The sequence below is a fragment of the Numenius arquata genome, chromosome Z, assembly GCF_964106895.1.
Source record: "Numenius arquata chromosome Z, bNumArq3.hap1.1, whole genome shotgun sequence".
NCBI lineage: Eukaryota > Metazoa > Chordata > Aves > Charadriiformes > Scolopacidae > Numenius > Numenius arquata.
Window position 1 is genome coordinate 35,288,400 of NC_133616.1, and position 21,064 is coordinate 35,309,463.

Here is a 21,064-nt window from a genome sequence, read left to right on the forward strand (position 1 = left end):
CCCTTGTTAAAGTAAGAACCCTACACATATTGCTTCCATTTCTTTAACAGCTGCAAGGAAATGTCTGCTACCTTTTAGGTAAAGTTATTGTTGAAGCAGAGAAGCAGTTCAAGTAGAAAGTCTACATCTTTAGTATTTTTGTGTAGCAGTGTGATGAAAACTTTCTTTCTTTTTCTTTCTTCATTGGCAATTCTTATGATGAAGGAGTTAAGAAGTACTTTGCACGGGTTAATTGTGCTCATGTACATTTGCATGCAAGTCTGACGATAGAGATCCAGTCTCTATCTGGATAGAGTCTTTGATCTTTTGAGTCTCACATTTACACTCTTCCACAATCATGACTTCTTTGACCACTGGGACAGAACTGGTGCAGTTGAGATCTAGGCGTTTCATGGAGAACTTGCTGGGCAAGCAATGAGAACAAAAGGTATAAAGACGATCTTCTGGACCAGGAACATGAAAGGAACTACATTTTCCAAAACACAGATTATTCTGTACCATCACCTTCTCACAGCCCTCATGAGTAACACCCTGAAACAGAAAGCAGTTTGAAGTTCCTGATACATGAATGGCCCATGGACTTTGCTACGCAGCATGAAGACAGACCTCTCCACCTCCCCCCACCCCCAACAAAATACTCTATTTTTCTTCTCAAAACATTTACTTTAAACATTTTTTATGTCAAGCGGGCAGTAAAACATAAGAGTTTTTAAAAGCAAATTTTAGCACTCCTAAGGGCAATTCTTAGATTGAATAACAGAGCCTTTGTGAGCTGATATGGAGAAATCCAACAGATGGGTTTGTCATATTTACTTTTTAATTGCTCTTTGAGTTCTACATTTCTGACACGGTTAAGCAGTCTTACCCACTTAGCAGGACTTAAAACATCATTTTGGCCCAACATTCTTATGTATAAAACACAAGCTAGACTCCACTGTAATCTTAAATATTTGTCTCCATGTGGAAGAGGCATAATATTCTTTAGCAGATTTTTTAAAATTAAAATCTTAAAAGTGCAATGGAAGTTCTGTAATCTCTTGATTTGCAAGAATAACAATTGCTTGTATCAGCAGAGCCTATGTCAACTCCCAAACCATAAAAAGCTAGACTGCAGTTGGCACTTCTATATTGTCATAACTGCAGCCATCCTGGAGAAAGCTTGCCATGCTACATGACACAAAAAGTAAAGTGGTACAAGTTTCTAGGCCTTATCTGTATTTACATATGTCTGCCAGTGAGATAAGTTTAATGAAAAACCGTAGTCCTTGACAGACAGTGATTACAGAAACACTGAGAATAGATGTCACTTTATGAGGAATACTGCACTTCTATCTATACTACTTGCTTGTCTTGATGCTGCAATGGAACAGAATGGCTTCATCTGTGCGTGGGAAAATTTAACAGTTCTCCAGCATTCTTAGAACAGAGTTAGATGTATGCATCAGTCTTCTGATTAATACAGCAGAAAGGAATCCTTGCTTAGCTGCAATAAAACAGCCAGCTTCTTCTGTAAGTACTTGCCCTGAAACTCTTTTTGTAGATACACAGGTGTATATACATATGTAGGTAAGTTATGTATACAAACTGTTCAGATGTATATTCATTGAATAGATAATTACTCACCACTGCCCTGCTTGCTTAGGCTAAGTCAAAACATCTTTGCATAAAAAGAACAAATAATTCTCTAAAAAATTAACACATGGCTTTCCAGTACTGCAATTTAGCAGTTTGTCTCATCAGACTAAAACTTCTTCAGCTTTTTTCAACAGTGTTTTTCAGCTCCTTAATATATGTGAGTGTTCTGAGGTGGCATTGTGACTTAGCACACGAAATAACCCGTATGTCTTTAGGTGCTAATTAAAAGAGGGAGGGGAAAGGACACATTTATTGATCTTGGACACCTGTTCTTACCTGGGAAAAAGGCAGGGTTCTGCAGTTTTCTTGGTGCATTTCATTGGTCTTGATTGGCAAGACAACCACTTCAGATGCTGAATTTTTCTTTAACATGAAGTGGTCCCAAAATTTCTTAGCATCTTTTCTATGAAAAGGTTCGGCCTCCTTCTTGCTGGAGTAGTGGGATGGAGAGAAGTTTGCAACAGGAGAGGTCTCTCTGGGTGCTGCCCAGATTCTCAGGTCTGGGTCTGCATGGAGTTCTGCATTGGGAAGGATGAATCTGGACGTTTTTTTCTTCTCTTGCTTCTCACTTTCAGATGCTGTCTGTGGGATTGCTACAAAAAAGCTTGGTTCTCCTGGGATTTCCTCGACACCGATTGGGTTTTCCCCTACCAGCTCATGAAAACTTTGACTTTCAAGCAGATTTTTGTCCATATAGAAAGGATGCTGAAATGGCCTTCTGCTTTTCCGTGCCAGTGAATCTCCCAGTGGCTCTGTGGCTCCAAGACATGAGAGCACTAACAGTTGAAGGAGAGACAGTGACATGATCCTGTAAAGCATAACCCTGTAGACCTGCTGCTATTGCAGTGAATGTAGTGTGCTAGCTTTATATGAGAGCCTGGTGTCAGCTTATGGCTGCTGACTGTGGGCAGAGGAGGGGAGGGCTCAGGGGAGACCCTGGTGTGGCTAATTGCATTCATTAAATGTAGATTACAATTATGATAGGGGAGTTTGTGCTAATGAAACTCTGCTTTCAATCTGGATTATGTGTATTAGAAGTCCCTATCTAAAATCTAGTAACCCAGGATGGCATGGTGGCGAGGAGTCAACAGGAGGAAATGTTTGGATAAACTGTCTAGTTTAGGCCTAGGAATTAAGGAAACATTTGAGGTTGTGTATTAGCATGTTCAATGTGGTCTTCATTGTTTATTTTTACTTTCCATTCCACAAAGCCAGAGACTGTCAAAACAGGTAGTGTGTTATTTCATCACAACAGGAAAAGGCAAGCTGATTTTTTTGTTTGATAAAATTTGAAGCTGGATCTGGTGACATCAAATCAGCCCATGTTTTCAAAAGTTTGTCCTAATTTGGTCTTTCAGTTTTTGGGAGAACTGGCAGACTGCTGCTTACATGCTCAGAGGAATCTGGCAGAGAGCAATAGCCCTTGCTTCATCTCCTTCACAGCAGGTTAGCAGCTGCTGGAGTGCAGACATATCACTAGCCCAGAATAAAAGGTCCCAGCATGGAGAAACTCTGCACCCCAGATTCTTAAAGATTAACTAACACTTCTATGTCCTGTTCAGGCACCAAAGCCACTATGGCATCCTATAAAGTTGGTAAACAAAATGAGGATTTAAGCAAAACATGTTAGAAGTGACATATTATGATTCCTAGACATCAGTGGCTCAGCAGAAATATCTAAAGACTACTAGACCCTAAACTGGATGTGTCCTTTGCAAAATTATCATGCTATGCAACATGTAAGAAAAGATATCTGCTAGAACATCATATAGAGGAAAGTTTTGGAAGAAGGAAAGGATTTTTTCAGTAAACATCACAAACATTGATCCTAATCTGAAAATACTAAAAGGAAATTCTGCTTCAGATAATTTGCCACTTAGATATTCTAATCTCCACACACTCCTGTTTCTACCAGAGTCTATCAATAAACTCTTACGTTTGTAGGTAATCTGTTCATTAGTCTTGAAAATTTAGGTAGTCTGTACTAGATGTATGGAGTTATCTCCCTGCCCTGGGCAGCGGTTCCCAAGCCAGCTCAGGGCTCTGGGAGTCTGCGGGGCTGCCGTATCACTGCTGGAGAGGGTACAGCAGAGGGCTTTGAAGATGATGAGGGGCCTGGAGCATCTCCCTTACGAGGAGAGGCTGAGGGACTGGGGTCTTTTTAGTCTGGAGAAGAGAAGACTGAGGGGGGATCTGATCAATGCCTATAAATACTTAAAGGGAGGGTGTCAAGAGGAGGGCGCCAGTCTTTTTTCCGTGGTGCCCAGGGACAGGACAAGAGGAAATGGGCACAAACTTGAATATAAGAAGTTCCACCTAAACATGAGGAGGAACTTCTTTCTCGTGAGGGTGGCAGAGCCCTGGAAGAGGCTGCCCAGGGAGGTAGTGGAGTCTCCTTCTCTGGAGACATTCAAAACCCGCCTGGACACGTTCCTGTGCAACCTGCTTTGGCAGGGGGTTGGACTAGATGATCTCCAGAGGTCCCTTCCAACCCCATACCATTCTGTGATTCTGTGATTTGACTTTCATTTCTGGGGAATTAGTTTATTGATTGATAATCATCAAAGTAAACTAATTGCCTAGCAAAATCCTTGTGAGACACTGACATAACTTTAGTACCAAGTTAGCAGAGATCTAGAGCTTTTCCTTTCTGCTAAATTCACTTGAGTTAAAATTTGTTCTAATATTGAGGTCCATCCTGAGACAGAAGCCCATGGAGCACCAGCAAGAATGTAGGTTGCACACCAACGTTAGAGTGTATTTGTGCCTTGGCCTCAGTGGAACAATCTCATTAAGGGAAGCACAACCATCAAGCAGAAGCTTTATTGCTCTGTAATTTCAGCTGAGAGCAATTTAATTCTGCCACTGGTTTGGTGCCTTTCTGAAGTGTCCAGTGTGCCCTGGTAGGGTGGATTCTCCCCCAGTTACCAGGAGTGAAATCACAGAAAATACTGGCCTCTGCAACTTAGTTTGGTGCTGCAGTGTGCCTGCAAAAAGTCCTTGCATCATATTTACACAAGCATGTGCAGCATTAGGGTGGAGCAACAATGAGTCAAGAGGATTAATTTGATTAAGTAATTACTTAAGTAGCCTAAAAGTGCAATTTGAATCCTCTTTATTGGCCAAGAAGTTGAACTGAAGCAGTTGACCTTTGGAACTGAAATTCATTCTATCAGGTTCATGTTGGTAATAGTCAATCAAAATTATTCAGCAAAGATAAGGATATTATATTTTGAGTTTTCCTTCTTTTTTTCCTCTTTATTGTAGTTGCTCAGAGAGTTACAAGGCTGGGCTGATACTCATACCTATGTATTGTGTTGTGTTATGATGATACAGAATAGTCTGACACATTTGGCAATGTCTTTCAAACACAAGATTTGACTGTTTGAAGCAACATATATTTTTTACAGCTCTTTGCTTCAGAATTTAAAAATAAAAAGCTAACTGAAACAATTAAAAAAATATTCCTTCAGGATTACAGCAACATAACAGAGGTGTTCTTTCTGTTTGTTTTTATCTGTTTCAGCTATTTTTCACTTCCTTTGCCAGCAAGTGCCTTTTCTCGAAGTCTAGACCAATGGTATACCAGCTTTTTCTTGTTTAATAGTTCCAGCTGTGGTCTTGATCCTGTAATGTCTGTATTTAACTTTATCCATATAAGTGAAATTGCATTAAATTACTCACATGTATGTTTACAGAATTGAAATCTAAGTGCCTGAAAGGCCCAGTTTACCTCCCTTCAAAGCCTCCTTAAAAAATCCCACTCCCTTCAAGGTAAAACAAAAAAGGCTTTTAAGTCTCACTAAAATTTACCCCAGTCTGCCCTGAAAGAAGGAAACACATGTGTATGTGCGGAGGAGTATTCTGCCCTTCTCATCTGATGTGGCTGAAGCATGCTTTGGTGTGCAGATAACATCTCAGTTTCTGCTTTGTATCAAGAATATGAGCAAAATAATTTTATTACTGCTGTTTACAGAGGGTTCTTTCTGCAGCTCTTCACAAAGATTAAATCAAGTTGCAAGCAGCATGTTGCAAGTGCAAATGGTTTAAGGATATCTCTGTCAATGCACAGATAAAAATCAAGTAAGTGATAGTACTGGAATGATTGGGCTGGGCAGAAACTTCTATCTAAACTAAACTGGTCTGGGTTATTGGTGCAGTGCAAATACAAGGAATGTATAAAAACCTTAGTTTTGGCATGAAAAACTTAGTTTTGGCTTGTATGTATAGAAGTTAAGCTGCTTGTATTCTATTTGCAGTGCAATGGCATTGAAAAAAAACACCTGTTCAAGTTCAGCATCCATTCATGGTACATATAGTTCTATCCTGTAACATACAACAAGAAAAAAGGCCTGCCTTACAGGGCTTCAGGTGTAAAAGCACATAATACTATTTACAGAAAGGTAGGAAAGAAGGCTGAAGCACAGCAGTGTCAGCAAGTCACACCAGAAGCTTTCTTCTCCTCTAGGTCAAGCCAGTTCCAGTTCCTGGTTTTTCCTGGATGTTTTACCTAAGATCTGCTGAGAGCCAAAATCAGCACGCCTGCTCTGGTTCTGCCAGGCCAGTCTAAAACTCTTCCTTTGTGCCTACAGTAGTAAGCTGCAGCTGTTTTCCAGGAGACAAAGTTAGTAAGAAACGTGACGTGTTACATCTGGGCCCAGTTTGTTCTATATTTACACACAGTCTAAATGTGTTTTGGAGTCAGCTGCCTGTATCACCGTGTGCAGGTAGCAGATCTGTCCTCAGCCTCTCAGCTCAGCCGGGAGCTTGCCTGCATTGTGGGAAGGCATCCCAGCTCAGACAGCAAGTTTGGAGAATCATTCTGACGTTAAAAATAGTAAGTATTTGTGAGTGTCTTTGTGATGACATCAACTGCATAGACTAATAATTGACAATAGGGATTGGACTAGGCACATTATCATTATGTTCCAAGTACAGCTAATCTCAGATTTCTACAAAAAGCAATGCTTTATCCTTTATAAAAACTTGTTTTCCTGCCTGATTACCCTTTCATATAAGCATAGCACATGTTTTCACTGTATTTTGGTTGTTAAATCTTGTGGCTAAATGCAGCGGTGTCTTTCAAGCAGGCTTTGATTTGCCTTCATAGTAGCAATTTATTCAGGATGTTCTGTTTTTGCCAGAAATAGTCACCGTGAATGTTTGCCCATCCTTTTAAAACTGGCAGGTCTATAGATGACAAGTGCTATGCAAATGCAAAATGGTATTATTCATTTGTTTCAGAGCCATAGTTTATTCAGTCATTATGGACATAAACTGAGTAATTAGTTACACTGCCAGTTGATGCCTAAAAATAATTCTTAGGCAGTGCTTGAATTACTTGCCTTCTGTTGAGCTAAATAGTCTCATCATAGCATGATTGATGATTAAATCATTAAAGTGGATTTTATATATTATAGCCCAATTCAATATCCTATCATTTTCAACACACATCCTATGTAGACAAACCTGTATCCAGATATATCTTTTACAGAACCCATATGAAGACCTCAGAACTAATGAATTAGCACTATGCAGTTTATTCTCCAATTATCGTACTTATCAAAGAAAGCCATCTGTGGTCTTTGTTTTACTGAGTTTTGGGGAAACAGATCACATACAGGCCTCATGGGAAAGTTATAATTATGAAACCAAAAGGCTATTTACAAGGTATGATATGAAAGAAAACAAATCTGTGTTTAGTTTTGTACCTTCAACCTTCGATACTGTACCTCGTGGATTGCCCCCTTCGCTATTCAGTTTCAAGTCCTTTGTTGCATTGTTTCTTTCTTCACTCATTTATTTATACCTTCCTGTTCACATTTCTCTGTTTCTTTTCTCTGAGCTGTAGCAACACAACTGGAGTCTTAAGTTTCGAACTTCTGCCAAAATGTAGATGGTCACACTTGAAAATGTTTGCGTGTGTGTGTCCAGCAGTGCCAGGGTCAGTGTCCTTTCATGTGTACTGGCCCATGTTCTGGGGGCTGTCGGTACATAAACGTGATGCAGGGGATGGTTTTCTCTCTATTATAATTCTCAGGCTGGTAGTTTTGGACAGGTGTCCCCCTCTTGAAACATCCTCTGAATGGTACTGGCACATATGTACTGCCTAATTGAGAGTGTACCCAATTCCAAACCCAGCCTGAGGAGCTATGTTCGTTATGTGCTTGATTGCTTCAGCTTGTTAGGCTGTGGGACACTGAGCCAGGGGAGAAAGAGCCTGGGCAAAGAGACATTTCAGTCCTCAGAAAGACACTTCTTCTTCCTTTGATTGCCCTGCATAATTTGAGAGAGCAGTGGTGATTCACTGAAGAGTCTGACAGCACCAAGAAAAATGTTTGTAGAGTAATCCAAGGAAGAAGATGCAGATAAGGTTTCTTTTATTAAGTAAAAATAAATATTTAGAGTTAAATGAAAATGTCATCTGTGTGAATAAAATTATATTCTTTTGCTTACTGAGCTTATATCCAGTACTTCAGATTTCAGATTCTTATTCATTAGGACTACTTCTGACAAAAAAAAAAAATAATATCTCAGCACTATAAAAATAAACAAACAAACCCTATTGTGTTCTTGTTTTCTAACCTTATACTGCTTGTATGTGAATGCAGAGGATAGTAGCTAAGCAATGGAATTAGAGTAGCAGTTCTCCATATTACAAGCAGCACAGCTTCTTAAAGGGTAATAAGAGAGGAGAACTGAGATCTGCATGTCTTCCATCAAGATGACTGAGGTTACTGAGGGACAATGACTTTTTTTGCACATTCTCCTTTAAATCAAGAATCATATTAAAATTCAGTTTTGTGGACTGACTGTCTTTCTTGAACTCAGTCTTCCTCTTGTGTATCTGTTTGCAGATCTGTAACCTTTCTTAAATTTACTTTAAAAATAAAACAACGCTTTCTCTTTTAAAAATGGTTTGCTCACAATGCAAATGTCTTTATAGAATTAATTCAGGAATAAGCTCATGCAGAAGAAGAAACAGAATTCATAAACTGCATACAGTAAACAGCAGGTATATTACACTTAATTATAAGTACATTTCTACTATCCCCAACATTATGCTTTTTATCACTAGAAAAAAAGCTTTTGTGAGATTATGAAACTTAAGAAATATGTATTTACCAAAATATGATTCAGTTTTGTATTAACACACATTAAAAATTTAAACATAACAATATATATAGTGTTCTGAATACAAGAATTACAATAGCACCAGTCTTGTGATGTAAATAATATAAAATCGCAGTATTCACAGAATTATATGTATAATTCTCTCAAACCTATTATTATAATTTTAGAATGAGTGAATAGAGACTTGAAGGCATTCAGTAAGTTTCAGTGTGTGCAAAAGAGATCTGGAAAACTTTTCTAATTTTTTTAGCTTAAAAACTCGATGTCCATGAAGTTAATAACAACACAAATGTTTTTGATTATTTCGTTTTGGAAGAAGTGCTCCTGTGGCCAGTTGCCTGTGAATTTTTTCATAACTATTGCCTTTGAGTCAACTGTTTGTCTGTCAAGTTTGTTTCAAATTGGTCAACAGATTTAAAAGATAGTTCAGAGGGAGAAAACCTGGTTAAAAGCACATATGGTGGGCACATAAAGAGGTCATGTTGCCCACCGCTTTGTAGAAATCTAGGCTAACCGCTGGGTTCTTTTCACTGAGCTGTTGCATCTTGGTTCTGCTGCTCTTAAAAGGCATATGGATAGCTATGGTGAAATAAATCCTGTGTTTATGCAGGAAGTGTGGCATCCATAGGTGAAGACCAGAATTTACATGCTCCTTGTTCTTACTTTGAGCCTCTGAAATTCCCCTGCTGATGCTGATCCTCTGAATACTGATTTTCCCCTGGGTTTACTCAGGGTCTAATTCAAAAGTATGGAAGACTGGAGAAATTCCCAATGACTTCTCAGGATTTTAGGCTCTTTCTTTACTAAACCTCTTAGAGACAACAACTTCCTGTGGCAACAGAAAAAGTGATTTATTTGTGCTTTCCCTGATTTGAGTGTCATATTCTTTAAACTCCAGTGTTCTAATAAAAGCTATAAAAATCTGTGAAAAAATACTTCATTTTTAATGAAAGACAAATTAAAATTTATGAGTAAATGTTTGGAACAGTTCCTTGTACTGAAAAACAATTCAGCAGCCTTTCAGGGCAGAAATATCCTTGCACTGCAATATAGAAATTTTAGCTTCATTAGTGTATAGTATTAGATCTAATGAAACAAGTAAACACATACAGTTTGCACAACTAGCAGTCTATTGTATACTGAAATCTTCATACTCTTCAATCACTTTAAAGTTGTTCAAATGAAATACAAAAAAGGGAAATTCTCCTCTCTTCTCACAAAAGCAAACTTCTTAGATCACTGTTGTCTCAGACTAGGCATGAATCATTTATTAGTTACTGATCAAGTAACAAGCACCTTGGTCAAAAATTCCCTCTCTGTTGTTGTCATTCATTTATTAAATAATTAAGAGAGGTATTTAAATAATCCCAACAGGTCTTATCGAGATAGCACTGATAAATTCAGAAGTTCTTATAAAAAGAAGGCCCTGAAGAAATAGAAGTTTATGTTTATGTCTAACCAAGCTCTCTTAGTCAATTTTCCCTGGAATTCTAGAACACAACAGCAAGAGATCCCAAGAGTGCTTTTTTAGATTATTTTTTTTTTCAATGAAAACTATCAGAAATAAAAACAGGTCTAGATGGGTACTCAGAGGTACTTGGTTTGGGGAATTCTTGAAACAATTAGCTGTTGATCTAGAAAACTCCTTAAGCAGAAGTGTTAGTGTCTAGCAAAAGTGTCTAGAAGCTTCGCATAAAGATTACCATGACAGAAAAAAAAAAAAAAAAAAAAAAAAAAAAAGAGAAAGAAATCCTGGAGATGTTTTTGGCTGTATCTCTTGATACCAATGAGGGTGATGAGGTTCTGCCCACAGTATTTTTCCTTCAATTTTGCAATGCACTTATGATTATCTGCAACAGTCAGAAAGGTTCTCTCCTATAATACAAAGACTATCCAGCCACTCACATACATATTCATTTAACATGTCACAGGCAAGGAGGAAGGATAAATAACTCACACATGCTGAAAGCAAGGAGGAGGGATGAATAACCTCTGGAACAGCATCCCTCAGCCCAGAGAGGAGAGGTGATTCTACTGCATCTGTCCCTCACAGGACTGAGAAATCGCTATGAACAACCACAGAAGGAGGTTTTGCACCGCTGGTGCAAATAGTGTACAGATACAATTGATCCAGAGGCTGGTGGAATAGACAAACGGATAGGGGATAAGGGGAAAATCAACTGCTGGCAGCAGGCAGGCAGATGCGAGGGGTGAGAATTTGTAAGGTACAGGTCAAATTCACCCTATGCTGTGCCACACCAACTTTCATGCACTCATCATGGGCAGAGGGAGGGCTTGAGAGGAGCCCTAATATGTTTTTTAGGAAGCTTATGGCTTGTTTCTTTTTTTAATTTTAAGGCTGGCAGTAAGAAGGTGCTAAAGCAAGATTTTTGACAGGTCAAATATAAATTTACTATGATGTTACGAAACGGTAACACTGCAACTGCATATGTTTAAAATAAGTTAAAATTAAGTTATGGGCAGCTGTTTTTTCCTATTAAATACTGATTTTTAAGCCTTTCTCAGAACTAAATCTGGATTTTTTTATTATTATCTTTAAAAACCTCAAATCCCTAACAAGGACTTAGATTAATACTTTTCAAAAGCCATAGCTGCTTTAGTACAAAATATGTCTCACGATTACATTGGTTTATACACACATATAAATCCTATTGATGTTCACGTATCACTGAATATCCCAAGATAATATTCTAGGATTAAGCTTCAGTATTAATTTTTTTTGTGTGTAAATAATCTTTTGATATAGCATTACATTTACAGAGGTCCCATTATTTAATTACACTAAAAATTACAGCACCATCCTGCAACTCCAAAAAAACATTGAACTATTTTGGTTAGGAATGTGAAACAATATGCAGCTCTACGTGAGCAGATCCACTAGCATCTAAAGCTGGCCCTGGGAGGTAGAAAAAGAAATACAAGGCTTGGCTCCTCACTAAATCCTACCATTCACATTCTCGTAACACATTGTACTAGGGCATCCATGAGAGAAGCCCCAGTCTCCTGACATAATGTCCCTCCCCTTGTCACCCAAGAGGACCTGGTTTTAGTGAGCAGAGTCTACCTTCATTTGCACCCCAAGCAGTTTTCCTCTTTTTGCGACTGCAGGGTAAAACTGCAGTTTTGATTTCAAACGAATTAAAGCAACGGCCAATTCACAACCCCTCCTTAATAAGAGCAAAGCAAATCAACTGATGTGCTACTTTTTTTCTCTTTTTTTTTTTTAAAAAAGGTATTTTTACACAAAAATGTGATGAAAGCCTTCAGGCCTAGCTCTTTAGTGTAAATATACATATGAGCATGTGACAGATCAAAGTCTTTGGGGAGAGTTTAAAATCTTAACCTGGACTTAATCTTTGCAACTGTCCTGTATTCCTTGGTTAGAGTCCAATGCACCTGCACCTCTGGAAGCATATAAAATAAACACTGTTGATAATTAGGAGAGTTTTCTATCTGCATACCCTCATATGTCTGCAAATAAGTAAAACTGAAAAAACATGAATGTCCACACACTTTCACAGACATCCTCCAGTCTTTACAGCTTTCTTGAACATATATAGCTGTTCCGTTTGACCTTCCTGCAGTCAGTTGCTTGCCATTTTCCTTGCTTCTGCACTGACACACAATTTCTTCCTCTCTTTGGAAAGTGGTAGGAACCTCTTCTCCAGTTTATGTAGGTTACTGGTTCTCCTCCGTTCCACTCCCAGTGTCCAGGATTGACTTGGTCATTCAAGCCTGTGTGAAATCAGTAAGACCAAATCAGTGATGTTTATCATCTCTGGAGCCTGATGCCAATAAAAGTATGCTGTTCTACCCCTTTGTTAAAAAAATGCATACAATATTGTGCTGAGAGAAAAAACCCATCTGGAAGAACACAAGTAAAATACAAATTAATATTTCATAAGGCAATTAGTGCCATCTGAATAAGGGAAAATATACTTTTCCTCATTATTGCCTATCTAAAATGTTTTCTCTCTTTCCATCTTATGCATGTCTATCACCTCCCAGGTTTCTCTTTTGATACTTAAGATGTGAAACAGAATGTTGTATTCGAGTCTGGGCAGCCTCAGATGCAGTCGGATTCCTTCTGGAAATAAAATCCTGCAGATCTTTGTATACCTTCTTTACTCTGTTGAAATTAACAGTCGTAAGATTAGGTTGAGTTAACTAATAAAAACTAAAAAACATCTTTTCACTTAGCCTCTGAGTTACCAAGACCACCATGGGTGGCGTATTTTCAGACATGACCTGTCCTTTGAACTAGAAGAGACCAAGATCAGAAAATTGACACAATGGTCTTGTAGTCTTTATTCTTATCAGAGGAGTTTACTTCTCTCAGATTAGCAGAATCATGATACCATTAAAAATGATCCCAAACTAACTAGTTTTTAAAGTTACTTTAGTATAGCTAGTTTTCCATCTCAGAAAATTACTAAGAGCTGAAAATTGCAGCTCACAATTGGAAAAAAGAATCTAAAATGTGGACAGCATAGCAGAAACAAGATGGTTTAGAAGAAAGCAATAGCACCGGTCCATGAGTTAAGGTAGTCATTCACAGAAAGGGATCAGGAGGTACAGATAAGACCCATCTGAGTTCTTTCCATTTCTTATGAAATGAAAGGTGCATAATAAGAAATAGACAGCTGAATCTAAAGTGATGTGATGAAATCTTCTTTAGCTGATCATCTAATTAATTCACAGGATTCCTGATACAAGGCAACACCCTTAAATTAGCAGTAACATAAATAATTATTTAAAGTTAAAAAAAAGGTAAAACAGAGATAAAGTAACAGTCAAAAGAAAGATGAGGTAAACAAAGAGTAGGAGCTCCACCAAAACTTATTTTCCTAGCTAGTATTAAAATGGGAAAGGTTTCAAGGCAAAAACAGCCCAGCAATAACAAACACTATAAACTCTTATTTTCAATAAAAATTTATAAAATTAGCCAGGTAAATTACAGCTTTCAGTTTAATGCCTTGCTCTGAAATATTAAAAGCAATAGAAACTTGAGGACAATGCAACATTTGAAAACTGGGCTGGAACTGGTGCAGCAGTTTCTGCTTTCCAAGGTGCCCCCCTTGGAGGGGACAGGCAGCTGATGTACTTGCCTATCCAAAAGGGCTTCCTCCCACTGAAGTCCCACAGCCACTGCATGTGTTGTTCATTAGCCACACTTGCTAGACTCCCCAGGTATCTAGGCTCAAGGAGAGAGGACAGAGTAATTAGCATTCCACAGAGTGACAGACATCTCCCATTGACTTATCAGCAAGGGGCACTGATTCTAGTATAAAGAATATGCTCCACTGGAAAACCACTACTTACTGACAAGAAAGTATAATTACATGGAGGTACAGTCTTAAAATTCTGGATTACTTGGAGAGGAACCAAAGTCCTTGTCTGATTCTTCTAACACGAGAATAAAATCAGCTGGGCAACTGACAGAAGCATATACAGGAAATGTGTACCTCATACTCACCAACTGTGTTTTAAACCATTGACACAATCATTGATTCCTTTCCTTGAAATAATAATCTGCCCAGCCTAAAATCCAAGCCACTGAAAGATACAGCTTCAGCCATTTGGTAGTAGAGCAGACTGTATCTTTTTAAAATTGTGTTCTGACAAAACTAAAGCTTTGAATAACACAGTCGAAATCTTGGCCATGTTTCAAAACAGAACTAAGTGCATGTAATTTAGGGTTCTGGTTTAGAGTGGAGGTGTGGTTCTGAGAGGTAATGTTGGGTTGTCTGCAATGACTACAAATTTAGTTCAGATCAGAGAGCAGTTGCAGTGTGTATTAACCAGCCTATTTCAGAAAGGAGCCAATGCCTAAGCTCTGCTCTGTGTTTGTACTTAAAAGTATGGCAACACCAAAGGAGGACTAGCAAATCCTAGCCACTGAATGGCCTTGCCACTGTGGAGTCTTCCAACTCGTACTAAGCATGCAAGCACCAGCAGCCTGCTCTTAAGGCATTTAGAAATCAGGCCAAATCCTGAAGCATTAAGAGACAAATGGTGTCCTTCACATTTGCCAGGAACTATCAGCCGTCAGTGGCTTCACTTTCTTATTTATCCATCTTTTTGCCTGCCTTGATATCATGTCACACCTGCTGTTGCCTTCCCTGCGATGCTGAGCCTCCATCATTTCTGTTGTCCCATATTTCTGACTGCCACTCAGTCTAGCAGTGATGCCAACCCCTTCAGCCTCCCAGAACATCCTGCATGATGCTTGATAGGGCCCAACCAAACAACACTGCTCTTCAAAACATGTTTTAAGAGAGTCAAAAACTTTTATAGCAGCAGAGTAAAACATTGTAAAATCGTCATTGTGACGATTTTGCTTATTTCACGACTGTTGCCAGATAACCGAGACAGAAGATTGGTATTGCTCCAAAGAAGGTAAAGACTGTCTTCTTTAAGAGCTGGGACAACAACCAGATGTCAAGAGTGGCATGGCAGACTTGAATCCACTATGGAGACCATGACCATATTTTGGGGTGCAAGCTCACCACTAAGCCTACAACACAGTTAGAAACCCATGCCTGGAGCTCCACTCCTGTTTGCTGCCATGTATCTCTTCTAACAGTGCTGATCCTGTAGAATTTGTATCATAATGCTGCACAAGATAGGGAAACAGGCAAATTTTACATTAGGAGGAATTCAGGGCAGTAGCCCACAATATTCTACACCGTCTCTACTGCACAAAATCTGGACCATTCCTTAATCTGGGCATACAAGGGCATGATATGGAACAAATGCATTGCAATGCTGATGGGATGCACCTGCTGCAAAGGCCTCCTCCATTACCCTTGCAGTCAACCAAAGCAGCAGGGGCTTCCCCCTCTGCTCCACTCTGAACACTGGATCTGAAGGACAGCTGGGTGTTAGCCCTCACAGTCAGTGTAATCATGGCTGCCTTTGACCAATCCCTGCACAGGTCCCATCAAGGGTCCCCGAAGTTCAGGGGCTGCCAGATAACAAAGTCTATAGGATTTCATTGACATCTGTGTACACTCCACAGGTAGAGGTGTGGCACAATGACTTCAGAAACATCAATCATGGCTTTACAAATGGCACACTGTCCCAACACAAAGGGGTTAGCAGTGCTCTGGTAGAGGTCAGGATTGTGCACCCGCTTATGGTACAGGCTCCCAAAACTTCACCCATGGAAGCTCCCAGCAGAGACCCTAACTGTGCTTCTCATCATGGTAAGGTTTCATGCATGGTGTTGGTGCCTGTATATCCCCAGGGTGACATGCTTCCACACCTCCGGGCTCACCTACCAAGCACCAAACCTGCAGTAAGCCAGGAACAAAGCTGTTACTGACAAAAGCTCTTGGAAAGTTTTGTACTCCATCTTCTTCCTCAAACAAAAGGTGCCAGAGAGCAGGCTCAGTTAATTCAGGATGTCCTCCCAAGGCAACTGATTCAACAACAGGATGCCATTCCCCCTCACAGTGACTGTGGTTGGCCAGTGACCAAACCTGGGTCTCAGAAGAGATTTGGGCAGCAGTTTCTGTGGTATCACTACTAGATGAGCAAGAACAAAAATACCGCATTTTATCTGGCTTCTGCTTAAGGACAATCAAAGCCCTGGAACTAAGCCTTTTACTTTAAGTAAGCATAGCTTACTCCTGTTGTTTCAATTGTTTGAGAAAGTGTGAAAACAAAAAGCATCAATGTGCATCAGTAACTGCTATATCATTTATGACATACAGGGGAGGTCTGAGCAATAACAGTTCCAGACTTTTGCTTCAACCCAAGTACCAGGGAGAGACGTCAGCGCTGTGAAAGGAAAGCACTGCAGTAATTCTAAGGTTATCTAATCTTTTCTCTGTAGGAGTGCTTTCTAAATACAGTCTGAGAAACACACATGACTGAAGAGAGAGCAACTGTTCTAATTGTTACACCTAGTCAGGGATTTTGATGTATTGTAGGTAAATGAGAACAGTCCTGAAGGAACATACCACTTATGATAATATTGCTAACTGTACCTCCAGGCAGAGCACCAGACACAGGAAATGACAAGATAATTTTATTATGGAGTTATGTAAATCTAACACTTCCTAATTTAAATGACTCTAGAGAAGGGGTCATAATGCCTTATTAAAAAAAAAAAACCAACAAGCCACACATCACTGATTTCTATGCTAAATAAGTCAATTTCAAATTATTCCTGTGTACTTCAAAATTTTTGCTATCAAGTCAAGAACATCTATCATCTTAGAGCAGTTGCCCAGCTAAGGAAATATTTTGGGCAGCGATTGTCCTTGAAGTATTATATGCCAGACACTTAGCACAAAGACTTTGCGGATTTTACATTAAATTATCCAGTACATTTAAAGGAGCTTTGTACCATTCTGATAAACTTAACTTCAGCTAAAGCACACTTGACTAGCTATTAAGGTCTCTGTAGCACAGGAGGACATTTAATTTGAACTGCTGTAGTAAATCCATGTCCTGTACTGACAGTGAAGAGGGAAGTCACTGGGAGGCTCTGCTTATCCCAGGCTTTTGTTTGATCACCAAGGGAGTAATCCTGGTGCCTTGAAATAGGTGTCTGCTCTTGCTTACGATGCCTCGTGATATTCAAAATATTCAGATGAGACTGGCAGACATGACACAGAGCTTACAGGAGCCCTGCACTTCCAGAGTGGCCATTGAAAGTCAGATAAGATATTCTGGGCCTTTAAAATTACTCCAGGTACCTGAATCTCTATGCTGGAGTCACTAGCAATAATATAAATTAAACCAGTCACTTTTACAGAACTAGCACAGCGTTAGGAGAGCAGCAGGGTCCACCCTGCTTTGCACTAAGGAACATTGAGCTATCATGAAGGATCTAACCTGTGGTTCTGCCTGTGACTCCCAAGGACTGAAAACCACATGCTGCTAATACTCAAAAACTGAACAAAACAAAAGCCCCTGCCTTACAAAGCTGGCAGTAAGGGTTCTGAAATCTGACCATATTTAGGCTCTAATTAAATGTTCAGCTTCAAGAAGATGAAGATATAATCTGACTAACAGAGCAAAAGACACAACTGTGGGTTTTATCTATCCAGTGGAGAGTCCCTTCAGTTGCAGCAGTGAAACCATCCCACATGTGAGCGAGCCTGGCTGCGCTGACACTTGAGGAGGATGTGATCCTATGAGATAAACAAGGACTGTAACATAAATCACCAAAATTGCTGTTAAATCAGGGCTGCTGTGGGATCACTCAACCATAATATCCCCCAGATGCTTCTCTTCATGCTGCCAAGGGCCTCTTCACGCATACAAAACAAAGCGAGAGAAATGAGTTCTTAAACCACCTTTCTCTCCAGTGCATTGGAGAAGGGTTAGAAATGGTGCAAGATTTTCACAGCAATTAGCTGAGATCTTTTCCACACACACTGTCACCGTGGCATACAGCAACTTGCATCAAGACAAGCACATTTTTGCATCTGCTTCTATCCCTGCACATGGAAACAGAAGAAAAGATTGGTATGCCACCTGCAACAAATACATGCAATGTCACGCAATGTCAAAGCTCATTAGAAGCCCGAATAGGTTTGCATAAGCCCATGTACATATAGTTATGTCCAGACAGCAACTACTTCCACAGTAAATTGATAGCATTGCTTTGATGGAATAGCTTGGTCTCAAGTCCATTATCTCAAGATAAGTGCTTTCTCTAAGAGGTTAGGAGGTTGGTGAGTTGGAGACCATTACTGAAAGAACTTTAGCCATGCTTGTGCTTTTTTCCTGTTCTATATAATAGAAAAAGTGTAGCAAGAAAATTGGATAGAAGTTTAAAATAATGCCACTTTTAGTAATAAAATTGATTCTTATTTTTGAGTGAAATTGCCTGATTCACTGAAAGTCAATTCTAATCTTTTCATTTAATGTCTAATGTTTGTTTGATCTATTAAAAATCCGAGGATGGACCTCTGTGCTGATTTACTTGCTTGTTGGAAATATCAGCTATTTAAATGTCAAAAGTGACAGTATTAATAACAGAAATGCCAAAATTGGTGGTGATGGTGATTGCCGGTGGGGAACTGGGAAAAAGCACAAACCAAAAACTATGAAGTTATCTTCTTGTACCACTTTTAAGTGTGTGCCTGGGGCTGTACTTTTGTTAATCAGTTCCAGATGGAGGCCCGGAGTACTCCATTTACCAGGATAAAGCTTCCTCAGTCTGTGGTAGTCTGACACTATATGAACCATTACTGCCCTAAGATTCCTTTGCTTGTGGATTCAGTGACATGCCTTGACTTTTTGTGTAGGTGTTTAACACTGTTATTAATTTACCGTTATTCAGGTTAACTTCTACATTGCACGCTATAGCCTTCAGCAAGAAGTTACCGCCCACAAATAATATGGGTCACCAGGAGCACACTCTTTTATGAAATGGGGAACACCTCCCAGCAGTGACCTAACTTCCTAAGGGATCAATTGAATGTTGAAGCCTTCAGAAAAAAAAAATATTGGAATATTCACAAGTTACAGCTTTCTTTGGATAAATAACAAAATAAAAGCACATGCCAGAAAACCATTTCAGGAGCTGAAATCTTAAGTAAACCTATTAACAATGTGAAATTTGTGGTGAGCTTACAAGAGCAGGTAACATCTACATTTTAGGAAAGTAACTTCCATCAGCTGGGAGGTATTAGAACTAAGACTTCCCTTTTGTTTGTTACCAAGACAACGTAATCTGGAATAACTGAGGGGAATGAATCAAGGTTTGTTATGCATGCTTGTCCATGTTTCATGTTTCCTGCATGTCCTCAATCACTTGTTGAATATATTCTGTTTCTTTCATCTCTAAATCTTCCATGTTTCAATTTTCATGAAATAATGGAGAGGTCTTTCAAAGCCCCCTCTATTGTTCAACTTGGTCTTGAACTCAGCGCTCAACAATTAAACACAAGGTACAGAACATGTATGATCCCTGGGCAAGCTCCATCTTACCATGGCTAGCTTTTCTTCCAGTCCTAAACCACCAATCCTGAAACCAAACTCACAAAGCAGGCCTCCCAAAGAACAAGAGTGGCAGATTTTCTATTTGACTCCTACTTTTGGACAACTATTATTATTAATTTTTATTATTATTATTATTATTTTATTTATCCTTAAAAGTCAGATATTTACTGTTAAATTGAATGTTAAAGTTTTTGAGTAGTTACAGGTTCTGAAGAGCTGCATCTTCAGAAGAATATGGTGAGGCACACAGGAGCTAGCAATACTGTACTGTTGCTATATCAAGTGAAGGTAGAGCCAAGGAAGTGGTGTGTCAGAGAGCATGAAAGACTGAGTCTTTCCTCTATTTCTCCTCTCCCAAACTAATTCTCCCATTAGGAAAGCATCCTCCCCGCAGATGGACAACTTCAGGAATTCATGTTGTGAATAAGGTAGTATCAGCACCTGAAATATTATGAGACTAATAATATTTCTATCCTCCATGTGGTCTGAATTACAGAGCTAAGGAGTTCTATTTTCTGGGGAGCTGCGCAGCACAACTGAAGTGGGGCTTATCGGAATGAACATGGCCTCGAGAGCAACATCCAGCTTGGGGCAAGAGCAGTGCACAGCAAAGACATTCACTTGGAGAAGTCTCTTACTGTTCTCTGCAAGCCCGAGCAGCAGTGTTCCAGGTGACCTTGTGATTCACTACCAGGAAGTAGCAGCTGCCCTCATGATGACTCCATCCAGAGGGACATTTCTTTGTGCTTGCCTCCTAAAATAGAAGGGGAAAAGGCAAAACAGACTCCTGCTTACAGTGATCCAGGTCTGTGCACTAATAATCAGACTGAAGGCTGCAGGTGCTGCCTACGGCCTCCCCGCAATTAAATTGAGCATGAACTGTGGTGTGTACCAATAAAGCTTCAGTATTGCTTAAAAGACGTAAAGAAATAAATGCCTGCCAGAGGAGCCACGATTTATAATGAGTAGCTTTAAAGGTGACATGAGGTTTTGGTTCCAAAAACCCTCTTAAGAGACCGTATTAGTTTGGACACCATTTTCTGCCTCCTGCAGTCTGTGTAGGGAATGCAGGGCAACAAAATTCAGCATGACATCTTACGTGGCGGAGGGGATGTATGTTTACAGAATACCTAACTGAGATAATTTTACTCCCATTCATTCTCTCACAAATTTCATTCGCTGACTGTCTCACGCCACAAACCCACAAGCACCAAGACGTCAGTGCTTGCGTGGTTTGTCCAGGAGCACCTGTGGGTGACAGAGAGGAAAGGCAACCCCAGGAATCAAGCCCTCAACATGTCTCTGGGAA

The 21,064-nt window shown here is 39.5% G+C and overlaps 2 protein-coding genes across 2 annotated transcripts in view; both read right to left on the minus strand.

The window, feature by feature from the left end:
* Window positions 1–228: 228 nt before the first annotated feature.
* Window positions 229–2,439, minus strand: CER1 (cerberus 1, DAN family BMP antagonist). The gene is made up of 2 exons (XM_074166742.1): window positions 1,912–2,439; window positions 229–531 (listed from the first exon to the last, which is right to left on the minus strand). The coding sequence occupies exons 1-2, from the start codon at window positions 2,437–2,439 to the stop codon at window positions 229–231; spliced, it is 831 nt and encodes a 276-aa protein (XP_074022843.1).
* Window positions 2,440–12,325: 9,886 nt separating this feature from the next.
* The window catches only part of FREM1 (FRAS1 related extracellular matrix 1), a 59,266-nt gene continuing 50,527 nt past the window's right edge, over window positions 12,326–21,064 (minus strand). Inside the window, exons 34-36 of the mRNA XM_074166152.1 lie at window positions 20,394–20,509; window positions 13,899–13,984; window positions 12,326–12,525 (exon numbers count right to left, since the gene is read on the minus strand). Of these exons, the coding sequence (XP_074022253.1) occupies window positions 12,326–12,525; window positions 13,899–13,984; window positions 20,394–20,509 (402 nt within the window). The remainder of the gene's footprint in view (window positions 12,526–13,898; window positions 13,985–20,393; window positions 20,510–21,064) is intronic.